The following is a 23,426-nucleotide window of genomic DNA, read 5'->3' on the forward strand; positions in this document are numbered from 1 at the left end:
ACAACGCATGTTCTATGATCCGGCCAGCCGGCAGATGATGCATATTCATTGCGTGCCTTATCTAGTGGTCATATTGAAGTCATCAACCTGTGGTTAGTTGGGCAGATAACACGATTCCGTGCTGTCCGTGATAGCAAAGTCGGAAACCTGACCACGTGTGTAGATTCAAACTAGCCTTCCCATTCTCACGTCATCAACGCACCCTTGCTCAACGATCGTTTGGTTTGTTTTCGAGTAGTTTTTTTATTATAACAATTCGATAAATAATAATAAATCGCAATAAAAAAATAATGATAAAAATTGCTGTTTGTTTGACTACGTACGATGGGTTTTAAGAGAAAGAGAGAGGCTATGTGTACTTGTTCGTCGGTGTTTGCTATCATCAAGCTATAATGGTATCAAAGACATTCTTCTTACGTTTCCGACATTCGCTTTATGCGATCTATCATTATTATCTCACCCTACGCTTCCTTGTTGTCTGCGCAATGGAAGTAACAACGAAAGGAGCGGCCAGTATTCCAGCACAATTCAAATCCTTCCATTTTATGTTCAACTGACAATCCAACGTCCGGACATACCCACGTGTCGTGAATCTCGATGGGGCGGTACAATTAATCTAGTTTAAGTAAGAAGTAAGACAACAATGAATTAACTTGTTTATACCGTCTCATCGGACCAATGCATGACGGTGAACCGAACTCTTTCCATCGTGGGCTGGAAGTTGTTTCTTTTTTCGCGTATCCCATAGCACATGTTCATCTCACACTCTTGCTTGATCATTCTTCTATTCTCCTAATCTAGTCGATCGCGCACCATAGTTTAATACTACAGCCGCTAGAGCTTCTTTTCCTACTCAACACAAAACACGTACGTACGAAAGAGAAACATAAATACTCTTCTAAAAAAACGACACGGGAAGGACCTCCCAACTACGATATGCTTGTGGAAGAAGGAAATTATTAAAACCTAACAACACAACGCAGCGGCGGCGTGTTCACAATTTGTGTAGGCATTCATCATTCTTGTTGCTTTTTTTTGTTTAGACAAATACATGATCCATTTTCGATTCTCTGGGCGAATGGCCCTTCAAAAAGCTTGAATAAATACGGATAGCGTGTTTTGTTCGATCGATTTATCATATCATACCATTAACGTATATGAATGTATAATATATATGTATAAATATGTACGCGTATAGACAATTTTATAGTTTGCTCGTTAGGCTTACGCTAACAGGCAATCTGATCGGTGATATACCGGGAAGCGGGTGGTGTGTTGAGAATTGCGTAAATTTGGTTTTGTTCGATTAAAACGTTAGATAAATATATATATAGGGAGCAAAAAGGGATATCGGACAATGGCGCTGCAGCCGTTACAGCCGGTATGCAGTGGTGTTTTATATGTGTAATAAGTTGTCTTCCATGTCGTGGTCAATATGGCAAAAGGACTTCTTCGGGAAGGATGCAAATCGGTGTAAGGAAAATTAATGGTGGTGCTCTTGGGATCCCCTTTTCTTTCCTTATCTTCAAGCGAATGACGAATCATCCATAGCGCCATCGTTGTTTCCGTTGCTTAATCTCGTTGCAGGTGCTACCGTCGATGGCGCCGTTACTGATGTACTGCTCTCGGAACCAGTAGCCATCGTTAGTGTGATTCTGTTGTGTGCAAGGGAGAAAAAAGAAAGAACACAGGTCGGTAAGTACCATTCCGTAGCATAATACACGACGAATAACAATCAATTAAGCCTTCACAACATGCTTCAGGCAACGCCTAAAGCTGTTAGTAGAGCAAGTATGGTAAATCATCAACTTCACACGCTGTGTTCTGATAAAACACCACTGAAATAAAACATCATGATAGATGGATTCCTTGTTTACTAATTAATCACCGTGCGTGCAAAATCAACAGAAAAAACGGCAGCACCATTTGCACGCTACCTCTAAGGATGTTGCCACCAGTAATAAAACGATCTCTGTCGCTGCTGTTTACTACTGCTGAGCATACTCTCATTGGTCGCAATATTCCTCGGGACCAACGGAGTAGGTTTAGGATTGGCGTAAAGGATTACGTTGCTGCGAGGCTCGGAAAACTTGCGAACGAGCCGATGATCGGTGCTTAGCGCTCGACGGTATTCTGTCAGCATGCTAGTATATGAAGGCGCTGGCGAGGAAGCAATGGATGATGGTAGAGTGCGAACAGGCTGCGGTTCGCGTCCTGGATAAAAGCTGATTCTGATCGACACATATTTTCAGAGTACCAGCAAAGAAGGGAATTAGTCGCGAGCCGGAAACGGAGAAAAATAGAAAATAGCTCATCATTTCCTGTTACGAAACAGCTTTGCGATAGCAAACACATGGCTTATGGTTGGGGATGATATTATGTTGCGCGAGTGCATGATTAGACTGGACAAAATGACAAAAAAACAGCACGATTTGAATAAGCTATTAACACAAAAGGAATGTAGATCGACACGATGGGAAACAAGCGCGCATGTAGGCTCATGATCACGGTCGCAAGCCAGTTAAAGGAAAGGTGAACCGGTACATCGTAAGGACATCCACACAGAGAGGGCCGGCAGTTTTGGCGTTTTCTTGCTGTGTTCTTACAGCCGTAGCTTTGTCTCAATCAAGCAGGTTCAGCGACTAAGGACATTTTCTGGATGCTTGCGGGGAGGGAAGCGCCAAACAGCTTGCTCGTAACTTAGCTTACGTTGTTTGTTGCGATCAGTGTAGCGCAAGTGGTATGAATCTTCAACGCTCCAATTGGTCCTTTGCATACTGATCACGGTTCCATGCTATCGAGCTACAAAAATGCTTCTATAAATTACTCCTCTTTCTCCCGGATAAAATGCAATCTTCAATCTCTCTTCCTTATTCCTGGGCAGCCATTGGGCAGTTTTGCGACATTGACCCGCTGCTGGCGGAGCCTGTTGAAGCCGATGTCTTTATCATACCAGGGGAAAGTGTCCGACCGGCCCCATTGGCAAGCTTCTCCATCGAGCGCGACCGACTGCATTCGATCGCCTTCTTGAACTCGTGAATTTGGTTCTTCAGATTCTTCAGATCCACCAGATCGATTTCACTGCCCGTCTCGTGCGACTCGTCTCGAATGATCTGATTCAGTGAGTGTATTTTCTCCTTGATCGATTTCAGCGTGTCGATATCGAAAGGAAATTCGCACTGCTCGTCATTCGATACGATCGGTGGGATCTGTGGATGTAGGTTGGCAGTCTTCTCTTCGCTATCTAAAGTCGATACGTTTATTTTATCACAAACTGGTGCCGTTGGCACAACACACTCGGTGACTGCTGGCACAACACTGTCAAGTGTAGTCGTCGGAAGAGGTTCTGAGAGTGGCGAGTTAAGGCTATGGGACAGATTCTTGGATGAATCGCCTCCCATCTTTGTCTGGTCATCTGTTAAGAAACCTTCGTCCTCCTCCTTAATCGTCGGGGGTAAGCGTTTCTTACGACGCACACTTCCAATCAGGCTTGGGCGAATCCTAGAGTTGTTGTTACATATGGTTTGTGGAAAATTTAAATAGTAGTTTTTATGATTATCAAAATTAAAACCTTCTTAATTATTTGAAGCTTTGTTCAAAATATAGCTTCGGTCGCATAATCGGAAATTGATAGTTTCTTAATCAAGTTCTTAAATATCAATCTATCTGTTATCTGTTAATCTGTTTCACATTAAAAATCAAAATGAGTTTTATAATCTAACAGCCCACTTTTGTTCAACTTTATAAATGATTTTTCTACACAACGTATAGAAACGTGTCCTTGCTGCCTTGAGCGTGATCTTACCTTGGATTATTGCTTTCCTTGCGCCCGTCTCGCACACTGCTTCCCAGACTACCGACACTTCCTCTGCTGCTACTGCCATTGGCCGTACCGAAATGGTCTCCGCTTCCGACACTCGGTGATTTGCGTGTTACAGTCGACTCGTGGAATGAATCCATCGACGACGAACTATCGCTCGTATCGCTAAAAGTGTACCGAAATTCATAAGTTAACCGATCAGACGAATTCTTCTTTATAACCCACCTATCCGATTGGTATGAGTCGCCCTCCTCTTCCATGGCCTGCTGCAGATCAGCTATTCGCTGCAACGCTAATCGAAGATCCGCCCGTGCTGAAGTCGTTTCCGATTCAGCCGTCTCAATGCGCTTTTCAAGCTCCTTGCGCTTCAGCAAACCCTCTTGGTCGCGGTTTGCCAACATCGACAGCTCGTCTCGCAGCTCTCGAATCGTTTTCTGTGCTTTCTTGAGAGCATCCTGAGCCTGAGACTCCCGATTGCGCGCTTGCATCATTTCGCCCTGCAGCTTCTCGAGCGAGTCCTTGTGCCGGTTGAGCTGAATCTCGATGCGGGCTCGCGTCGCCTGCTCGAATTCGAGTCGCGACTCCAGCTCTTTGGTGCGCAGCTCCAACCGCTTGAACGCCATACTGTTCGACGGCTCGCCGCTGGTTTCGACGCTCTCGAGCCGATTCGCCAGCTCGACGACCTGCTCCTTGAGGGACTTCTTCTCGCCCTCGAGCTCCGACAGCCGCAGCTCGTACTCCGCGATCAGTGACTGTTCGCTCGAGAGCTGCTTTACCGTGGCACTGTACTTCTTCATCAGCTCGGCCATCTCCTCCTCGTTCTCGTCGATCTGCGCCTGCAGTTCGGTCCGATCACGCTGCGCCAGTGTTGCCTTATCTTCCGCCTCGTTTCGGGCGCGTTGCGTCTCTTCGAGAAGGGTCTGGGCGTCCTGTAGTTCGCCTTCTACCACTTGGCGCGCTTTTACTGCATTCACGCGAGCTGACTCAGCGTCTTCCAGTTGATTGCGCAACTGCCGGACGAGTGTCTTGCTTGCTGAATCACCCTTCGCTCGGTCTAGCTGACTTTGGGCATCACGGAGCAGTGCTCGGTACTTGCGGGCATCCCGTTTCAAACGTTGCACCATCGCTTCTTCTGCTGCTCGTTCCGCACGGTCCTGATCCTCGAGACTCGCTAGTCTTCGCTCCAGTTCGTGCTTATCGCGCAAAAGTTGCGTGCGTTCTTCGTGTTCCTGCTCCAGCTGACATTCCAGTGATTTGATCTTCTTGTAGGACGCACCACGGATCTCTTCCATCTCGTCGTCTCGCTGTTGAGCTTCCTTGCGCGATTCCTTACGGTTCGTCTCGAGGGACATCTCCAGCCGCAGCTTCGCCTGTTCCAGCATCTGTATCTGACCTGCCATCTCATCCAGTTCTTCGTCCTGTTCCTTGCAGCGTCGGTCGAGTTCCAGCTTCTGACGCTTCAACTGTGCGATTTCCTCCTCCGTACCACCACCAAACTCCATCTCGTCGAGTTCTCGCTGCAGTGCGTTGTTCTTTTCCTCTTTCAGCTCAAGCTCTAACCGGATGTCCGACACGGTCTGCTCCAGCTTGCACTTTTCCGCCATCAGCACGTCCTTCTCGCGCGTTAGCCGTTCCTTCGCTTGCTTCTCCTGCCGAGCGCTATCCTGTAGCGTCTGACACTCGGCGTCGAACTTGCGTTGGCGCTTCTCGAGCAGATTGTTGCGACTGTTCTGCTCTTCGTACAGCATCCGCAAATCGTTCATTTCGTTAGTCATCTTCTGCGCCTTCCGTTTCCACTGCGCCACGACTTGCCGCTGTTCCTCGACCTCTTCGTACGCGTCCGCGAGTTTCTTCTCGAGCTGTTTCTTCAACCCAACCAACTGCTCGAGATCGTGCTCGTGCTGCGTCTGCAGGCGCTTTTTCGTAAACTCGAGCTCACGGGCCACACGCTCGTACCGAAGCCGGTAACTTTTGGCCACCTCACCGTCGGATCCGCCCAGCTGCAGACCATCCCGGTCCGTACCGTCACCATCGTACTCGCCGATCGTACTGCAATCGTCGAAGTCACAATTAAGCTCCGACTTGGCGCACAACAGCTCCATCTCCATCTTCTCGGATGATTCCTGCAGGTTGCGGTACTTCGACTCATAGTCCTTTACCTCCTTCTCGAGACGCAATCGTTCGGATGTTTCCGCTGCCAAGCGCTCCGTAATTAGGTTCGAGGACGAGTGTTCCTCCGTCAACTCGGAAGTGATATCGCTCAGCTGCAAAAGAAAACGAAACGAAACGAAAAAATGTAAGTATTCACTTGCTTCTTTTGCCTACCATGCGAAGAATTCAAACAGTGTGTCTAAATTAATTCCTCTCATTCCTCGCTCGCCTCGAGACTTGTCTTAGCCATTCTTCCCCTTCAATCCCACTCTTAAAACCCCCGTCAGGGGTTGTTAACCAAGACACTTCCGGCACGTGCCACACCCCGGTGTGTTGCGAAAACCGATTTACCTCCTCGCTCATATCGACCACCGTACTGCAATCGTCGTCATCATCAAGCTCGCCCGCATTTCCCAGCCTACTGTGACGACGCAACATCGCCGCCTGCTTGCGTTTCTGCTCCTCCGTGGGCAGCTCGCAATAGAACGACGATCGAGAGCTCGATCGCGAGACACTCGACAGTCGAGATGGTGATCGGGGTGCAGATTGTTCCCGCAACAGCTGCAATCCGCGCGTGATGATGTTCGAAACACTGCGCGATCGCACCGCCCCTAGCCCGGTGACGTCACCGATCGTGCCGCGCACCCCGTGATCGTCCCGGCGGCCTATGGCACGCCCGAAATTGCGCCAATCTTGCATAACGTGGTCGGTACGTCGCAGGAAGTCGTGAATTTTGCTGCTAAGGTACTGGGACGCTGAGCGGGCCAGTGAACGGTTGCTACCGAATCGGGGCAGTGGTGCCGTGGCAGGCAAATCCACCGAAATCTCCTGCGGTAGAGTGGCTAGGGAGAAGAGGAATTGTTCCAACAGTGCACCGGATCGATCGTCCTCGAGCGGACCGCAGGACATTGCGCGATCTGTCATCATGCGTTTGCGCATTGCCCAATGCTTTCGTTCGCTCAGCTGTTGTTCCTTTGTGGCACTCGAGTCCTTATCTTGCACACTAGCAAGACTAGTGGCGTTCTCTTTAGTCTCTTCTGGAGTCTTCGTCACCGAGGTCGTCGTTGTTTTTGTGGCACTGCTTTCCGTCTGTTTGGCTTTGATCACCTTCTTCTTTTTGTCCTTCTCACCGGACCCGACCGCTTCGGGCATTTTGGAGATTTCCACGATCCCTTTAACCACCGCCGTGTCGGCCATTTCGTGCGTAATTGTCGTCTCCACCGTGCCCATAAGGGAGGAGGAAGCTGCGGTATTATCCTTCTTATCCGGTTCCGTTGCATTCACTTGTGCTTTATCCTCCGTGGTCTCCGTCGATTTGGGTTTCTTTTTGATAATTTTCTTTATCACTTTGCGCACCTTCACCACCGGTCGGCTCGAAGGTGGAACGGTGGTAGTCCCTCCCTCTGACGTCAGCGCACCACCACCAGTTGCATCACCAACACCGACAGTTTCCTTGACCTCCATTTTCACCGTCGGTGCCAAACTCTTGGACGATGCCGACCGTAACGGGGTTTTCTCTCTACGCATCTCACCCAGGATGCGTCGCTCGGAGGGCGACTTTTCCTTTGGCATCGCATCGTCAACCGGTGTGGCGGCTCGAATTGGTGAAGCTCGAGTCCTAGCTGGTGTAACGGCTTTGTCCACTCGATCGGGTGTCACCGATCGGCTCGGTTTTAACGATAACCTCACTCCAATAGGACCGCTTTTCTCCGGACCAGGTACTTTAGCGGGTGCTTTTCCTTTCACCAGTCCCGCCGTTTTCCCGGTATCGTTTGGACCCTCCGAAAGCAGGTAAGCGGATCGTTTCTTCTCTTTCCCATCATCCGACGTCCCAACGCACGCACCATTGCCGGTCGGTTTTTCACCATTTTCATCCGCCACCGTACACACCGTCGTCGACAAACGATGACCGCTGGGTGAGCGCTTTAGCTCCAGCGTTTTGGTCGACACTTTCCCGATCGGTGACGGGTCTTTTCGCTCATCTTTCGACGCGAGCTTCACCTTGATTTCACTCTTCACACTTTCCTTGCGCGGTGGCGTTGAGCCACCATTTGCGATAGGAGCCAGTGCCGGAGGTTTTCCTTCCATCGACGTGCTGTTCCGTCGTACGGGTGTAACGTCCCCATTCGATTGGCATGCGGGAGTTTTTCCGGTTCCGGGAAAATCTTTCGTCGCCGCTTTAAAGGACACACCTTCCGGTGAAGCATCCCCATTGGCCGGGACTGTACCGTTTGGCTTTGCTTTGTTATCCTTTGTTCCACGCACACCCCCAGCTTCATGGGTGCCATTTTCGTGTCCCTTTTCCACCGTCACCTTTTCTTTTTCATTTCCCACTAAAGCTGCAACCTTCACCGACGGTTGTTGTGGCGCTGGTACGATTTCGTTGTTGTTTTCATCAATCACCGCCTGTTCCACCTTCGCTACTTTGACGGAGGGTGCGTTTTCACTCGCGGGCGCACTCTTCCCCACGCTACCAACGACACTGGGGAGGAAATTTTTCCACGACAATTTTCCCCCCACAGGGGGTGGTTTCGTGACAACGGGTTTCACCGCCACCGGCGCCTCGACTGTCGGTTCCTTTTTCGCTCTCTTCACGATATTACTACTGCTGCTGCTGCTGATGCCGTTGCCAAAGCCGTTGTTTTGCAACGGCTGATCACCGTCGTCTTGGCGCTGCTGTACGTCAGCAGTTGGCGCTTCGTTTGAGGGTCCCACCGGTGTGGCCGGCGGTCCCGGTTGCGAGAGGCGCGTTGATGAGGGTGATTGCGCCACCCCAGTCGCGGATGGTGCCGCCGTCGATACAATTGGGCGCATTTTCAATCAAAGAGAGGAAGGGGGGAGTAGGTTTTCTCGAAGATCGCTTTCACCAAAACCACCCCAAAAAAAACCCCCACAGGGATATATGTGATGGGTGCCCGAGCGTTTTTCCTTTTATTTAATGTGCCCTCTTCTCCCCGGTTCACGACGGGGTTTGGGATTTATTTCCCGCTTCGAACAGGCAGACACACACACGCGGGGACGTTTTATAGGCGATTTATTATCGCAACACCGTTACTGCAATCGCGTTCCGTGGCGCAATCAATTTGCTTCATTTCTCTAGCGCAACTCTAAATCACACACGGTTTCGCTTTATGATCAAACACCATCAAACTCCCGGGGGCCAGTAATTGTTCACGTTTGGCGTTTGCCTCCGAAAAAAAAACTCGATCAACAAAACTCGTCTCCTCCAACAACGCGAAACCCAATCAAACCGTCTCCGCAACACAGTCCCGGACGGGTGCGCGGTCGTTTCTGGTTCCGCTCGGATCGTGTTAAAACAAAAACGGAACAACAATTAAAACCAATGCACTATTTTCGATCCCAATTCGGGCGAATCCACACGCCCCTTTCAGCATACAATTTCGTTATACATCATTTTCGACACAATTTTTGTTTTGCTTTTTTTTTCGACAAGAAAACGGACGAATTTCCCGGCGTCGATCAGTCCACCGTCCAAGGACTTTCTCGTTCGTGATCGATTAACGGGATTGCCAGCGATCGTGAATTAGCTCGGTTGATCGTCAAGCCGATCCTCCGCTCCTCCGGTGGTCCTGTGATTCGAATGGCGTTTGGTTCGTTCTCGCGCGGGGTTGCATCCGCACGCAAACGCAACCAACACCGAACTGTGCCCGCAAAGGGTCGCAACAGCTCGGTGCGAGGAGATGAGATTACGCGGACGAAAAAAACCACCCTCCTCGAAACACACACACACACACACACACCCATAGGCTGGCAGGCAGGCGGGAAGATGATGATGCGTTCTCTACGGGGCCTTTTTGGCCCAGAATCTTCAACTTGACGGTGCCGCTGGTGCTCTTCGATTTAAACATCGTGGGTGCAACTCGCAACACTCGTTGGTCACAATTTCCTAACCAACCCTCTTGGTTCCAGCATGTGTGTGGTGGCGCGGGCGCGCGTGTTCTATAATCGTTCCGTTTGTGTTACGGCGAGTGGTGGACGGTGGAAAACCGTTTACATTCATCAATGAAGATGGTGGTTTTTTTTTCTTTCTTCACCATGAATCATCACCCCACAGTGGGAAAAGTGCAACGCGAGTGCATTTATACCCCCAACGAATCTCACCCACAGTGTTTTGCTTTGGCAAACGGACGCAGTTGGGGTCGCGCATCTTGTTCGTCCCTATTCTCGCCTAACCTGCAGACACACACACACACGTGGACGGATTCAACCCCCTTCAATGGGGTGGGGGTTGACAAAATATACCCAACCACTGGTGCCCGTCCTCTCTCTCTCTCTCTCTGGTTCTTGGGGCATCCTCGTCTCAAAAAGAAAAATAAAAAACCCACGAGACAAATCAGTCAAGAGAGTCAGCGCGACAAATGTAACATCGGTATTATGGCATACGCCACACAGCGTGTTTCGGAAGGCGGACGGTGAGGTGTTGTGTGTGTGTGGCAGTACTTATTTTTAGCTTCCCGGCGAGTCCGAAAGCGTGGTGCAGAGTTTTCCCCCCACGAACAGTGCTGACCAAGCGGTGCGTGGCAGATTTTGCACCCTCAGGGCAAAGGGGTTGTTCGATTTTTCCACCACTCACCCGTCGTCAATGGCATTGCACAACCGATGAGCTTCCCTTTTTTTTAACCAATTTGCGGAGGATGATTATTTGGCGTTTTTTTTTTTCGATCACTTATCCTTCCCTCTTCTGTGAGCGCCATATTACGTGGACGCCATTAATCTACATCGATGGTGGTACTTCGTTTCCGGACACCGAGTGCTTCGATACACGAACCCACCCAAAAGAAACCCGCCGCGATCAGCAGGGAACAGGTCCATCCCAAAAATGAAGGAAAAAAAAGCACAAAACGGAGTGAGACGACATCCGCGCGAGAGTACACAAATAAACCCGCTGGCAATCACTGAATGGGACACCGATTACACACACACCCACCCCCCCGGGGGCTCATTTATCGGCGTAATTTTCCCGGACCAGAGGGGGGATGAACCGTCTCTGGTGGGTCTCATCGGGGCCAGTGCAGTCAGCTGTTTCGTGTCGGTGCGGTAAAATCGCGTACAAACGTAGGGGAAGAATCTCCCGTCGGACGGATCAACGAACCAGAACGACACACGCTTGAAATTGTGGCCACCGCGGGAACCAGAGAGAGAGAGAGAGAAAGAGAGTATGTTGATCCCGAGATTCGGTGAAATCGGATCATACGCACCCGTGTCTTGAATGCGTACTCCGCCAAAGGATCGTCGCATCTGTCAGACGGACGGGATTGAGGGAAAAATAAACACCATAAAAAAGGGAGAGAAAAAACCCCTCATTCCCCATCGAAGAGGCTGAAGGATGGAGAAGGCTTTAGGGAAACAGGGGGGACAGGCCAATGAGCCAAAAAAGCAACACGACCAATAAAAAGCAGCAACATCCCGCTGGTGGCGCTGAAGCGCGAGCGAACACGAGAAAACCTGGCTATTGGGGACTGGTGTTGGCCAGAAATGCGCGAATAAAAAAAAAAAGAAAAAGCAACAGCAACACACACACACAAAGCAGGGAAAACACGAGCGAGCAACGACAGATGCAGATAAAATTGGCGGCTCGCGTTTTAAATTAACGCGGAACCAAAGCAACGGCTGGCTGGCAAAAAGGCGCGCCACCACTGGGTCATCTAATGAGCTGCTGATGGGTTGCATTGCAGCAGCAGCAGAAGCAGCAGCAGCACCACCACCAGAAGAGAGAAAGAGACAGAAAAAACTCCCAGAAACAGGGACGGATTAAGGGTTTTTTAAACAACAAAAAAACCCTCACTGCAACCTACATTGTTTCACATTCGATGGTGGCGTATATGGAAGCAGATGAGCCGAGATTTAATGGTGGCATGCTGGCGCGGATAGGACACCAGGATCGGGGACGATCAAATTACACCTTGTTTCACCCCAAAAAAAGCACCACCATCGAGGGGGATAGAAATTCGCTATCATGTTTCAAATTATGCAAATTTTTACTATCCCCAAAACTTAACCAACTTGATCAGTGAAAGTTTTGCTCGTTCAAATGGCTGCGAGAAACAAAAATCCAATCCCATTTATTCAACCTCCCCACCCCCACAAAAGCGCGGAAAAAATGAATCAATTACCGGCGTGAACGTAAGTGAACGTGCAACAAATTAGCTAGCATCCGCGATGCATCATGCCAGAAATGAAAGGGAAAACCCGATCGCGAAGGGACATCGAAAAGGAGGTTTTCCCGTCGTCGGATTCGTTGAGCGCGATGCCCGTCTCGAAAGGAAACTTTGCAGTCTCGGTAAGGGAGAGCAGCCCCGTAATGTAAACTTCCTTCAGCTAGATGCCGCAAATATATATATATATATCGCCTTCCGCCGAATCGCACACAACGCACACACAGATTGCCAGAAGCCAGCATGTTTGTTATGCTTGGAGACTTTCCAAACAACACCCGACTGCGAGCGATGGAAATTGAAATCGAAACCAAATCGCGAATCGGTTGCAAGCGAACAGAAATGCCGTCCTACAAACGGTGGGCATGTTGAACGTGTAAAAACATCTAGAACAAACACCGATAGCGTGTAATCTGGCTTTTTAAACTCCCTTCCCAACGGGCACGAGACGAGACACGAGTCGTTGGAAAACTTTCTCCCGTGCGTTTTCCCTAGCCGGCGGCGGATCTCGAGGGGGCCATTTTCACTGGAAATGTGCTCCTCATGAAAACACGCACGCACCCACACACACACACACATGCACCCCCCACTGGTAGGTAGAAACACCCCCACAAAAGACACGGGGCCACTGCTCATGGCAATCGACCGAGTGTTACACGCCTTCGAGGGCTGTTTCGTTGCGGTGAGATGATAATTTTTCTTCCCACATCACGTCGACCAACCCCCCCCCCCCCACCTATGCCCTTGCCAATCATCCAACCGATGCAGCGATCGCAATGACACACACACTCACACACACGGAATGATCGAAATGATGACTTCACCGATCGCCCTCACGAATCCGACGGCGCTCCAGTTTCCAAGTGCGAGGGTCGAAGGTTAATGTGGGAGAGGGTTGGCCCCGTAGGGTGAATTTGGTTAACACCCCCCTACACCCTCCCAAAACCCTCCTCCCTTGCCCCGTCATCCGCTTAGTAGAAGGAAAAAAAAGGCAACTTACCCGCGCCTCCAGCTTGTGGTTGGTCGCCTTCAGCTCGTTCCGTTCGGTTTCGATCTTCTCCAGCTTGGCTCGCACCTGCTGCAGCTCGACCGTGGCCACCTTTAGCTGCTCCTCCGTCCGGTGGACGGCGAGCAGGGGCATGACGCGCACGAGCAAACGCCACCAGGGCCAATCGCGCACCTTCAGGAAGGCGCGCACGTTTCGCTGGATGCACTTTACCGCCAGCTCCTGGAGGCGGCGCCGGGCGAGACGCCTTCGGGCAAGGTACCCGCGGCAGTGTGCCTGCAGCTGTATGACCCGGTCCGAGAGGAGATCGTCGCGTTTTGCCTCCAGTGCGCCCAGCACACCGGAACGGAAGAACACCTAGGCGAGAAATGGAGAGACGTTGCATTAAAATAGAGATCGTTTTTAAAATAAGGGGGACTCACACACACACACACACACGCGCGTCGTGTGTTCCTTGTGCATTTCGGAATCTCGACGGCCGAACTTCCGGCCACCAACGTGTTCACGCACGTGACCTTACGCGACAAAACCCGCGCGCGCGCTCGCGCTCGCGCAAGCTCATTTTAAAAACAGTGCCTCCAACCGTCGTGGGCTTTGTGAAGGCTTTTCTCGGTTGCATTATCAAGCGGATGCCCTCCTTCCCGCGATCGTGATCGCGACGGCGGGACATCGATAAGAGGTTGTGCATCACATTTTTGTTATTTTAATTTAAACCCACATATGATGGCGCAAGTTGGCGGTGAACGAGCTTTTGCGAAATAATCGAAACATGCCAACACCGTCGTCCGTAAAAGCTTCCGCCAAAGCGACCGAGGGGGTCCTTGAGGTGGCCAATTAAAGCAAAATATGCGCACGGCGTTATCGGGGCGGCATTTTCTTGTTTTGCAATTCCAAATCGAATACTGCAAAGCCGTCGTCTTTCAACGTGTCGTAAATGGCGGTATTGTATTAAACGATTTTTCCTCCCTTTTCGAATTCCAAACGAATGCGCAATTATCTTGACAAATCGAGTAAAAGCATCTTTCGTTTAAAGTGTTATCATATTTTTTTTCCCGGAAGGGCGTTTAGGCTTTCAAATCTCGAACGAACGATCCAACCCCTTTTTCTCCGTAATGAGTACAATTGAAAGGCGAAAACTCCCGGCATGATGCTACAGTTTCCAGACGCTGGCGGACTTTCTTTTTCGTCTGTGCCCCTATTTTAAATCCACTAACGCAACGCCCCCTTTCTCGCTGATTGTCTCCAGCACATTCAAATTCACAGCAAACCCAGATCTCCACCAATTGATCGCACATTCATTCACCGAGCAAATTCCCAGCCCCCCTTTTCTGTTACAAATCAAAGATAACAGAATCGACCACCCCCCCACATCGGGAACATTTTCCACGGCCTTGACTTTAATGTTACCTTTTTCCCTTCACCAGCGTCACCACCGGCATCACCCCCGTTGATCGTAATTCTGGGCTGGTCCTGTTGCACCACCTTCGTGGTGCTTTTCTTCCGCCCTAATGCCGTTCCACTGACCGATCGGTTCCATCGTCCACTGATCACGAGCGGTCCGGAAATTAACGCCGTCCCATCGGTAACGCTGCCTGCGGTTGTTGAGTTTTCGAAGATCCCGAGAAGGTTTTCATCCAGCTTTCCCGGTAACGCCGTCGTGCCACCATTTGTCGGTTTTTCCGGTTCACCTCCAAATAGCTCTAAATTCTCGTTCGACATCCGACCGGAATCCTCGCTCCAGTCGCTCTCGTGGTAGGAATCCTTGCTTGCCATCATCAACCCGGGTGGGGGCGTCGATGCAGCGACCTCTAGCGGACAGGACACGCAACCGTCCGACACTGTGAGTGAAATCGTTGGAGGCGTCAACGGCACTCGCGCGTTAACCGTACCCGTGGCCGTTATCAGTGCACCCGTCGAGAGGGATTTACCCTTCGCACCAGCATCCCCACCGCCGGGACCACCACCGAGGGAGGAATTAACCCTATTTAGCTGCGTGCAGCTTTTGTTTTGCTTCACCAACGCGGGTGATTTGAGTGGTGCTGGCGCGACCGTTAAAGCGGGTGGTTTTGGCCAGGGTTTTCCACCACCGGTGGTCACCGATCGGGGCGATCCTTTCACACCACCACCACCACCACTACCACAAAGGCGACCAACAACCGAAGGCACACACTCCGAGGCGGATGATTTCGCGCCCGATAGACGTTTGCTTTCGGACAGTGCCACGCGGGAACTGCTGACCGTACCATTGGTGCGACCGTTGGCTGGTCCTCCGGTTGCCACTTTCGTGCCAGCGGCAACCCCCGTCGAAGGGTGATGTTTCTTCTCCATCCCCACCTCACTACCGCGTCTTTCCTGCCCCGGATGAGTGCCACTGGTGGCACCACGGCCAACGGAAGCCACTGGGGCGTGATTGCTTTTGGGGCCGCCGCCACCACCACCAGGGTTCGTCGTGTGCGTTTGGGTCATCACGCTTGACGTGATCAGCGTCGTCGTTGGTGGAGCCGTTGCACCGGTTGACCGGATCGGGGTTGTGGCCGGATGCAGCTGATAATGGGACGATACGCGTGACACCGTGCGTATTCGTATCGGGTTAACCGTTAGCTCTTCTACTTTGCGCAGTATTTCGTGGCCCTTCTCCAGACATTTGCACAGCAGCTGGTCGCCTTTGAGGGTTGGCTGCTGTGACGAGCGCCTCACGTTACCAGGGTTACCCGTGAGATTGCGCTTGCTTTGTACGCTCATCTCAGCACCATGCTGTTTACACGGCGAGTGCCATCACTTGTTGAACCATTTCCTGTAAGCTTTTTTTTTTTTGGGGCGGAATGTAGCAAAGCCAGTTTGCACCCGAAAGCCACCCCTAACGATAGTGCAAGTTTTTTTTTTTTGCTTCTATATCACTTCACAACAGTCACCGTGAAAAATGGGATTCTAAACCAAGGAAAAAAGCAACTAAATAAATCTCTTCCTGTCGGCGGGAAATAAACTCCAACACAACGACAAATCCATGTCCATTTTATGCTTGTGGCAGCAGCACGATTTATCGTTGGGACTATATCGATCAACCCCCCGTCTCGGTATCGCACTGATCGATCGAAACGCGGACACAATCGATTACATTCATCCGCATTACAGCGTGCCGCATATTCATGTAAGCCACACTTGGGACCCTTTTTATTTTGTTTCGTTTTTCTGTTGTGTGTTGATTTTCGGTGCGATACCTCAAAACAATTCGAACAAAAAGCGTGAAGGAAAAAAAACACACACACACACCAAACTCAACCACTGCGATGATGATGGGATGCAGATGAAAATGGAGCTATTTTTTGTTGCGCTATCCTTTCCATCCATCCACTCTGCGCACTATTATTATCATCACACATCCGCAGTTGCAACACTACTGAAAACCGGCACCACCGTTCGCGACCATCACGATCATCACCATCATCTCATCATCATTGTCGATCATAACGCACATTAATTTCAGCATCTTTTAAGCCGATCATCTCCCCCAGAGAGCCAGTTTTCCTCGCAGCGCATATCAAGTTTTCTTCGCGGGGTTTGTGTTTCGTGTTTTCTTGTCTTGTTTTTTTTTTTTTTGCAACAACCAAACTCACTCCGCACACAATGGAAATCTGCGCAGCCCGAGGAAGGAGAGCAAAAGAGGATCGTATCTCGTTTGCCACGTGCAGAGACAAGAGAGGGCTTAAAAAAAAAAGAAACAAAAAAAGCGGGGCTCCGAAAAGGCTGGAGCGGAGGCTCCGGCCACCACCTGGCCACTCCCGCACCCACTCAGCCCAGTCCAGTAGCTCGATTGCTTATTTTTCTCCTCCTTAGGGGCACAATTTTCCCCCTCCACTCTGCACACCGATCGCTTCTCTTCGGGGGCGCTAGATCACCCCCCCCCCCACAACACCCCCAGCCACGCTTTGCATCTTCGTTTTTCCTCCACCCTCACCCAAAATGGAATTGAAAAATAGAAAAGTATAATGAATACGCTTTCACGCTTTTCTCTTTCCGTTTTACCACGCCGCGCACAATCTCGTGGACGTGCACACACAAACACAGCAACACACGCACGCACGTATTGCACCTACAAAGCCGCACACACCGTTCACTTGGGCCGGAGGAAAAATTGGAGGCCGGTGAAAGCAACGCCATTACCGAGAGTCCGAGAGTGTGATTGCGTCCGTTCGAAAAAGGATGTTCTGGGCGAGTGCAGCACAAAAATGCATGAACACGCGCCCAAGTCGGTTTTCCGTTCTCGATCACAAACACCCGCTCGGGGCCGTTAGGTAAGGAATGGTCAGCAAAAATGCAACCACTCGTCGACACCAAATCGAGCACGCTGAGAACGCGATTTCAAGCGATTCCAAAACGCACGCCGGCGATGGCGTTGTGTGTCCAGAACAGGGGGTAAACACCTGCAACGTTGCAACAATTGGCTGCACCGTTAGAGCCGGTTTTCTTTTTGTGCCACTGCTGATAAAAGGGAAAACAACATTCGGTTCGTTTCCTCCTGGAGTTTGCCTTGTTTTTTTTCCTTCCACACTTCGTTGTAACTAGCAGATCACCCTGAAGCACGCCTTTAAGGAAGTCAGGAAATGTCAGAAAGCCTGCCAATGTTCACTCCAGCAACTGAACGATCGCGACTGATCGCTTTCGAGGCACAAGTGTGTCGATCTACCACACAACTGTCTGCCACCGGGCAGGAGAAAACTTTTCTTAAGCAACTCGCCACTTTACGATCGCGTTTTCAGCACCCACCAAACAAGCAAAACTTTGCACCACGCGCTGTATGTATGTGCGGAACAGCAGACTCTCTGCGTTGTCCACTTGTTGATGCTGGCGATGCTAAAGATGCTGTGCATTGGCCACCGGATCGACGGAACCAACGCGGACCCAGTGTGGGAGCGAGAGAAGGCTTCACTAGACTGCTTCTCCTTCAACTTCCGACTTCTATGCGCGGTGTGGCTCTATGTTTTGTGGCCTTTTTTTTCTCTCCCTCGCATCATCATTCGCTGTTCGCAGATGGAACGCACACAGCGCCATCGACGCTACACGTCGGCGGTAGCGGGCTTTCCTGTCTCGTGCGCACACCCAAACGAGCCCAGCGAGCAGAGGCAACTTGCCACAAGTGCTCACCGGAATGCTAATGTGCCAGCCCCGCTAGAGAGCCATGTGGCATGTGGTAGAGAACAGGCCACCTTTCGGGGGTGCACCATGGCTGTGTGTGTGTACGTGACGGGTGCGATCGGATGCTGATCAAGTGAAAGCGCACCAACCGTCAACAAGCCAGAGCGCATTCGAGCAGTTGCAGCAAGCGATGCAAACCGCTGAGAGCAAGTGCTCGAATAAACAGGTGGAAGTGATCGAACGCACGTCGAGAGCTTTTTTGACAGCACTCCACTCCCCGTTGCAAAGGTAAACAACTCTTTCCATGTACAGTAAACTACCGCAAAGTTAATGCCTAATATCGTAATGTGCCTTTCTGGTCCCTTTCAAGCCACCGTCCGTAAGTAAACTGACTACCGATAACGCGCACGGGTCATATCTTACCTGTGTTGTACCGATCCGGTAGACAGATGAATCGACCTCGCAGTTACTTAGAATACTATCAACCGTCGTCGCTTCCCCGCTGACACTCGCACCGGCCCCACTGGTTGTGCCTCCTTCCGCGAGCAGCCCAAAACGAATCACAAACTCCGCCAAGGGCACACTGATGGGAAAGCCTAGCCGATACAACCGCGCAAAGTCGAGCATCTGCGAGCCACGGAGCTGGAAAGGGAAAGATATGGAGAGAAGGCGGACAGCGGTACATGATAACAATCAATCAATAGAACGTCGCGCCACCGTGCCGGTCCACCCGACCGATAGTGAGCGATAAAATAACAGCACAAGTTTTAATTTACCTGACTGCGAAGCAATGGAATGTTGATCACGTCTTCTTCCCACTGTCGGGCGCTGTTAGCACCGTTCATTTCACCCGTCGATAGCTGGTGCTGCTGCTGCTGCTGCTGCTCGAGTGAACCGACGGAACACCCCGTGGCCATGGCCGTTCCCCCGTTGTGCTGGGGTAGATAGCAATAGACAAAGTGCATGCCCGAGCGCCGGAGCGTGTCGATCAGACAATCCACGGTGTACTTCACCTGTACGATGACGCTGTTGCGCTTCGGGAACCCGGTCCCGGTGTACGTCCGCCGGATGCTGCTCATGCGGCGCAGCGATTGTTGCTGCAGTTGTTGTGATGATCCGCCACCACCGAATGCGAACGAATCCATCGCACCACCGAGTGTGCCCACGAACAGGCCATTGATTTCCGGCTTCACGCTGTCCCGCAGACAGTTAAGGGCTCGCTGAGGCAGATAGTGTGCTTGAGCGGCCGCCTCCTTCAGCCAGTTGGTGACGGAGTAGAGAACGGGGTTGGTGCCGAGGAGATGCTGCAACACCACGTCACAAGCCCCGGTCGGGACGCTGGCTCGTAGTAGCAGCGTTTCACGGCTTTCCCGGTCACCGTACGCCGCGAACAGACGCTCGAGGAAACGTCCGTCTCGATCGTCGTTGCCGTTGGAACCAAGACCACCACCCATGCCACCGCCACCGATGTCGTCATCGAAATCATCCGTCGACGATGTCGTCGTTGCTGGCGGATTTAGGAGTTGCTCTTCGTCTAACATCCACAGCAGCCCTTTGCGGGGTTCGTGGCTTTGTGGGACTTTATCTAGCAAAGCGACCATAGCCGCTGGGCTATTGCTGCCTCCGCTGGTACTATTTCCAGTGTCTGTGGGCAACAGCGCTATTGGATCATCCACAGTGACCATCTCCTGGGCGTACCGGGCACGTGGTTGCACCAACATCGCGTTGTGGAACAACAACTGGAGGCGCTCGTGAAGATAGTTAAAGCGCAGATCAGTTAGGGTACTGGTCGCCGTACCGCCACCGACACTGGCCGGATTCTGGAAGCCCGGAACATCCACCAACAGCACCGATCCGACCGTCTGGTGCGGTGTAATAGCCGCGATCGATTTGTTGATCAGCCCCACGATCGTGTAGAACAGCTCCGTGTATAGTGCCTCGATGAATGCGGTTAAACCCTCCACAACGGACCCGGTGCTGGGGCTTGTTTTTGTCGTTCCACCCGGAGTACTGTCCGGAAACACGTACGACAGTAGATCCTCCATCGGCACACCAAGCAAAGTAGCCGCTTTATGCGCCGTACGGGGATTAACGAACTGTACCCGTCCAGCCACAGCCACCGCTCCCGATTGGGACAGATGATGGATAGCAGCAAGCACGTACCACACGCCTCTTACTGCTCCGGGTTCGACATTAAGCACCCGGAACGCCTGACAAATCCGTTGATACTCGATCGACTCCTGCTCAACGGCCGCATTGCCGCCACCAGCCGAAGTCAGCCCGCCAGCGAGCGGTTCCAGCAGCAATTCCTTTCTCAGTGCTCCTCCATCGACACCGGCGAGGAAACTCCAGCGCGGTACAACACCCGCTCCTCGTCCGGAACTTCCCGTCGGGCGCATACGATCGATTGGCATCACCTGTATCGATCCCGAAACGATCTGCCCGCTGTGGTCAAAATCTAGGGCGAAAATTTGAGTAAACCTTGTCGCGTTCCCATTCAACGCTGTTCGATCGTTTCCAAACGCGTCCATAATCGTGCCGATCGCACTCACTTTCTCCACCGTAAGCGCCCGGACGGATGTGGCCTGTTCCCGTCCGGCCAACGTCAGGTAGTACAGCGCGTGCTTAAAACTGGTCGTCTTTCCTGCACCCGATCGTCCCAGGAATATGAGGCTCTGATCACGCCGTGTCTCCAACATTGCTCGGTACGCCGTTTGCGCCTGCGCAAAAATGTGCGGTGGCATGTCATCTTCCGCCTTGCACCCACGGAACATTGAGGCCACCTTTTCCGAGTAAAGCGCGAGCGGGGCCATCGGATTGACGATCAACAGCACCGGACCTGCTCGCGTGTGGATCAGGTTGTTCGCGTATCGCTGCCGGAGCACGTGCAGGACGGATGATTCGTTGAGATGCGGTAACTGACACAAATCTTCCACGAGATCGAGCGTGCCCGGATTGGCCACCTCGAGATCGTCCTCGTCGATCAGCAGCTCTTCGCCAGTCGCCTCCAGGCGAATCCACACTTTCCCCGCTTGATGGTGTGACGGCATCGCCACGGTTGAGGGCGATAGTTGTTGCTTAAATGCGGCCGTAAACCCGCCTCGATGGATCAACCAAACGCGTCCACCAGCCGTACCCGTCGTTGGTCCAGCATGTTCGAGCTCAGCTCGTGCTCCCGAATCTCCACCGTTAGCGGAACCGTGTGTCTTTTGGAAACGCCTGCTGGCACTCCGCTTCAGCGTGTTGCAATCCTCCGCGGGTGTGCTGTTGGCCACACCGGTCGGACAAACGCACCTCCGGGACAGCTCGATAAGCTCCGCAATCGGTTGCACCTGTACGGTAACCGTGTCACCGCTATTTCGTATCATTTCGATGATCGTCTCACGACTCAGCTCTTCCACCGGTTGGCCATTTACGCGCAGCAACCGGTCACCCGGAAGCAACCCCGTTCGCACGGTACCCGTCGAGCTTGGTTCCGCGAAAATGATCGCTCGCATTTGCGGTGGGTTCGATCGGGCCAATGGCAATCCGCTAACCGTCGGTCGATCAAGGACGAACGCTTTTCGCAGGCTAAACCCGAAATCGTTCCGTGGGCTCTTTTGCCGCTGGATCACAAGCTCCCGAGCTGGGGGAAGGTTCTGCAGGTGAATCGGTGGCAGGCCGAGTGTGACACTTCCGTTTGCAGTCATCCGCTCATCGAACGGATGCAAGCGTCCAATCCGGCCCTCATATCCTTGCGACTCCCCAACCGGGCTCAGCGAGAAAGGTGGAGTCGCAAAGGACGAATTCGTCGTAGTCGTCGTGGTGTCCGTGAGGCTATCGGCACTCGGTGATGGGGATGCCAGCAGCTGCAGCATAGCGGCCGCTGTGGGAGATGACGTCACACCGGTTTCCAACCCTGCTCCGGTGAGGCTCGTCCGCGAACCTTTCAGGATGCCACGCTTTGGTGGCCGTGGTGGAATCGGCGGTAGGTTGGGTTTGGTTCCGCTAGGCGTGTGTGGATGTGAACCACCACTATCACTCGTTCCACCATACGACGGTGAGGTCGGTTGGAGCGTTGTGGTGGTGCTGCTAAAGGACACCCGTTCGACCATCTCCCCGTTCCGGTCGATGTATGTGGTCGTGTTGGCTACCGCTAGCACCTCTTCCGTGCCACGGTCCAACTCCCGGTGGTCAACATCCAGTTGGGCAAAAAATGACGCACTATAATCCGCCGTGATGCCACTCGGAAGCTTTTCCTTCTCTTTCCGTCGGCCACGGATCTTTAGTGATCGCCGAACCTACAAGAAAAAAAAACAAGATGGTTTAATAGAAAGACATTTCAATTCATCCCTCGTAGAAGGATGTTACACCGTTCGGTTTTTTTACCTCATCCAATCGCAGCAATTCCTCGGCGCTCATAGTGCCGGAATGGTTTCCGGAACCACCACCACCGCTCCCACCACCAACACCCAGAAGCAACTGTTTGCCCTCCTTGCGGAGTTTTTTCTCCTTCTTCCGGCGATCCTTGTCGTCGCGGTCGTCCGCTGATCCTGCGAGGGCCCCAATCACGGACAGCCCGCCACCGGAGGACACTGTGTTGTTCCCGCTACCACTCCCTGCCCCATGCCCACTCCCACCTCCACCCACACTGCCCTTTTTCATAAAGTTAAACATATTTCACTCCAGCACTTTTTTTTTCTGGGTCTACTTTGTGCTCCCTCTTTCGGCACGCACAAACACTTGACACACGCACCTAGACACTCCTGGAGAGGGAAAAATAGAGACCAAGCAGGGGAAGGCCAAGGTTTTAGGTTGTTTTCACTCCGACCCCTATCGGTGGATTTGGAGAGGCTAAAAAATGCGATGTCCCGTTATGATTCCGTCACCGTCCGGGTTTTTTTTTCGCTCCTCAGTCCCGTGGGTCTAAATCACTACGCAACGTCGTTTCGCCACTGTTTACCTTGCCTCTTTACATGGGTTGGGTTGTGTTTATCTTGCTTATCACGTTATCACCTTGCTCGAGGAGTCTAACACCGTTCACCGTACATTTTCGCCATTCGCTGCACTGTTTGGTTTCATGATATGGCTTTTTAAATATAAAATACCCCACGATAGTGTCACTGTCCGGGTCCAGGCACCTGGTTGAGAAACCCATCGA

At 51.8% G+C, this 23,426-nt stretch overlaps 1 protein-coding gene across 2 annotated transcripts; it reads right to left on the reverse strand.

Moving 5' to 3' along the window:
- Positions 1-1,523: 1,523 nt before the first annotated feature.
- On the reverse strand, positions 1,524-22,942 carry LOC128721691 (unconventional myosin-XVIIIa). Of its 2 annotated transcripts, XM_053815469.1 has the most exons (8): positions 22,655-22,942; positions 19,063-22,566; positions 18,710-18,928; positions 13,148-13,510; positions 4,046-6,084; positions 3,806-3,985; positions 2,710-3,501; positions 1,524-1,655 (listed from the first exon to the last, which is right to left on the reverse strand). In XM_053815469.1, exons 1-7 carry the CDS (start codon positions 22,940-22,942, stop codon positions 2,871-2,873), a joined length of 7,224 nt encoding a protein of 2,407 aa, XP_053671444.1. In that variant the 3' UTR covers positions 1,524-1,655; positions 2,710-2,870. The 2 variants fall into 2 exon arrangements, with proteins under 2 accessions (XP_053671444.1, XP_053671445.1); XM_053815470.1 differs by lacking the exons at positions 13,148-13,510; positions 18,710-18,928; positions 19,063-22,566; positions 22,655-22,942 and adding an exon at positions 6,323-6,966.
- Positions 22,943-23,426: the final 484 nt, after the last annotated feature.

This window comes from Anopheles nili, chromosome 2 (assembly GCF_943737925.1).
Source record: "Anopheles nili chromosome 2, idAnoNiliSN_F5_01, whole genome shotgun sequence".
In the NCBI taxonomy this organism is placed as follows: domain Eukaryota; kingdom Metazoa; phylum Arthropoda; class Insecta; order Diptera; family Culicidae; genus Anopheles; species Anopheles nili.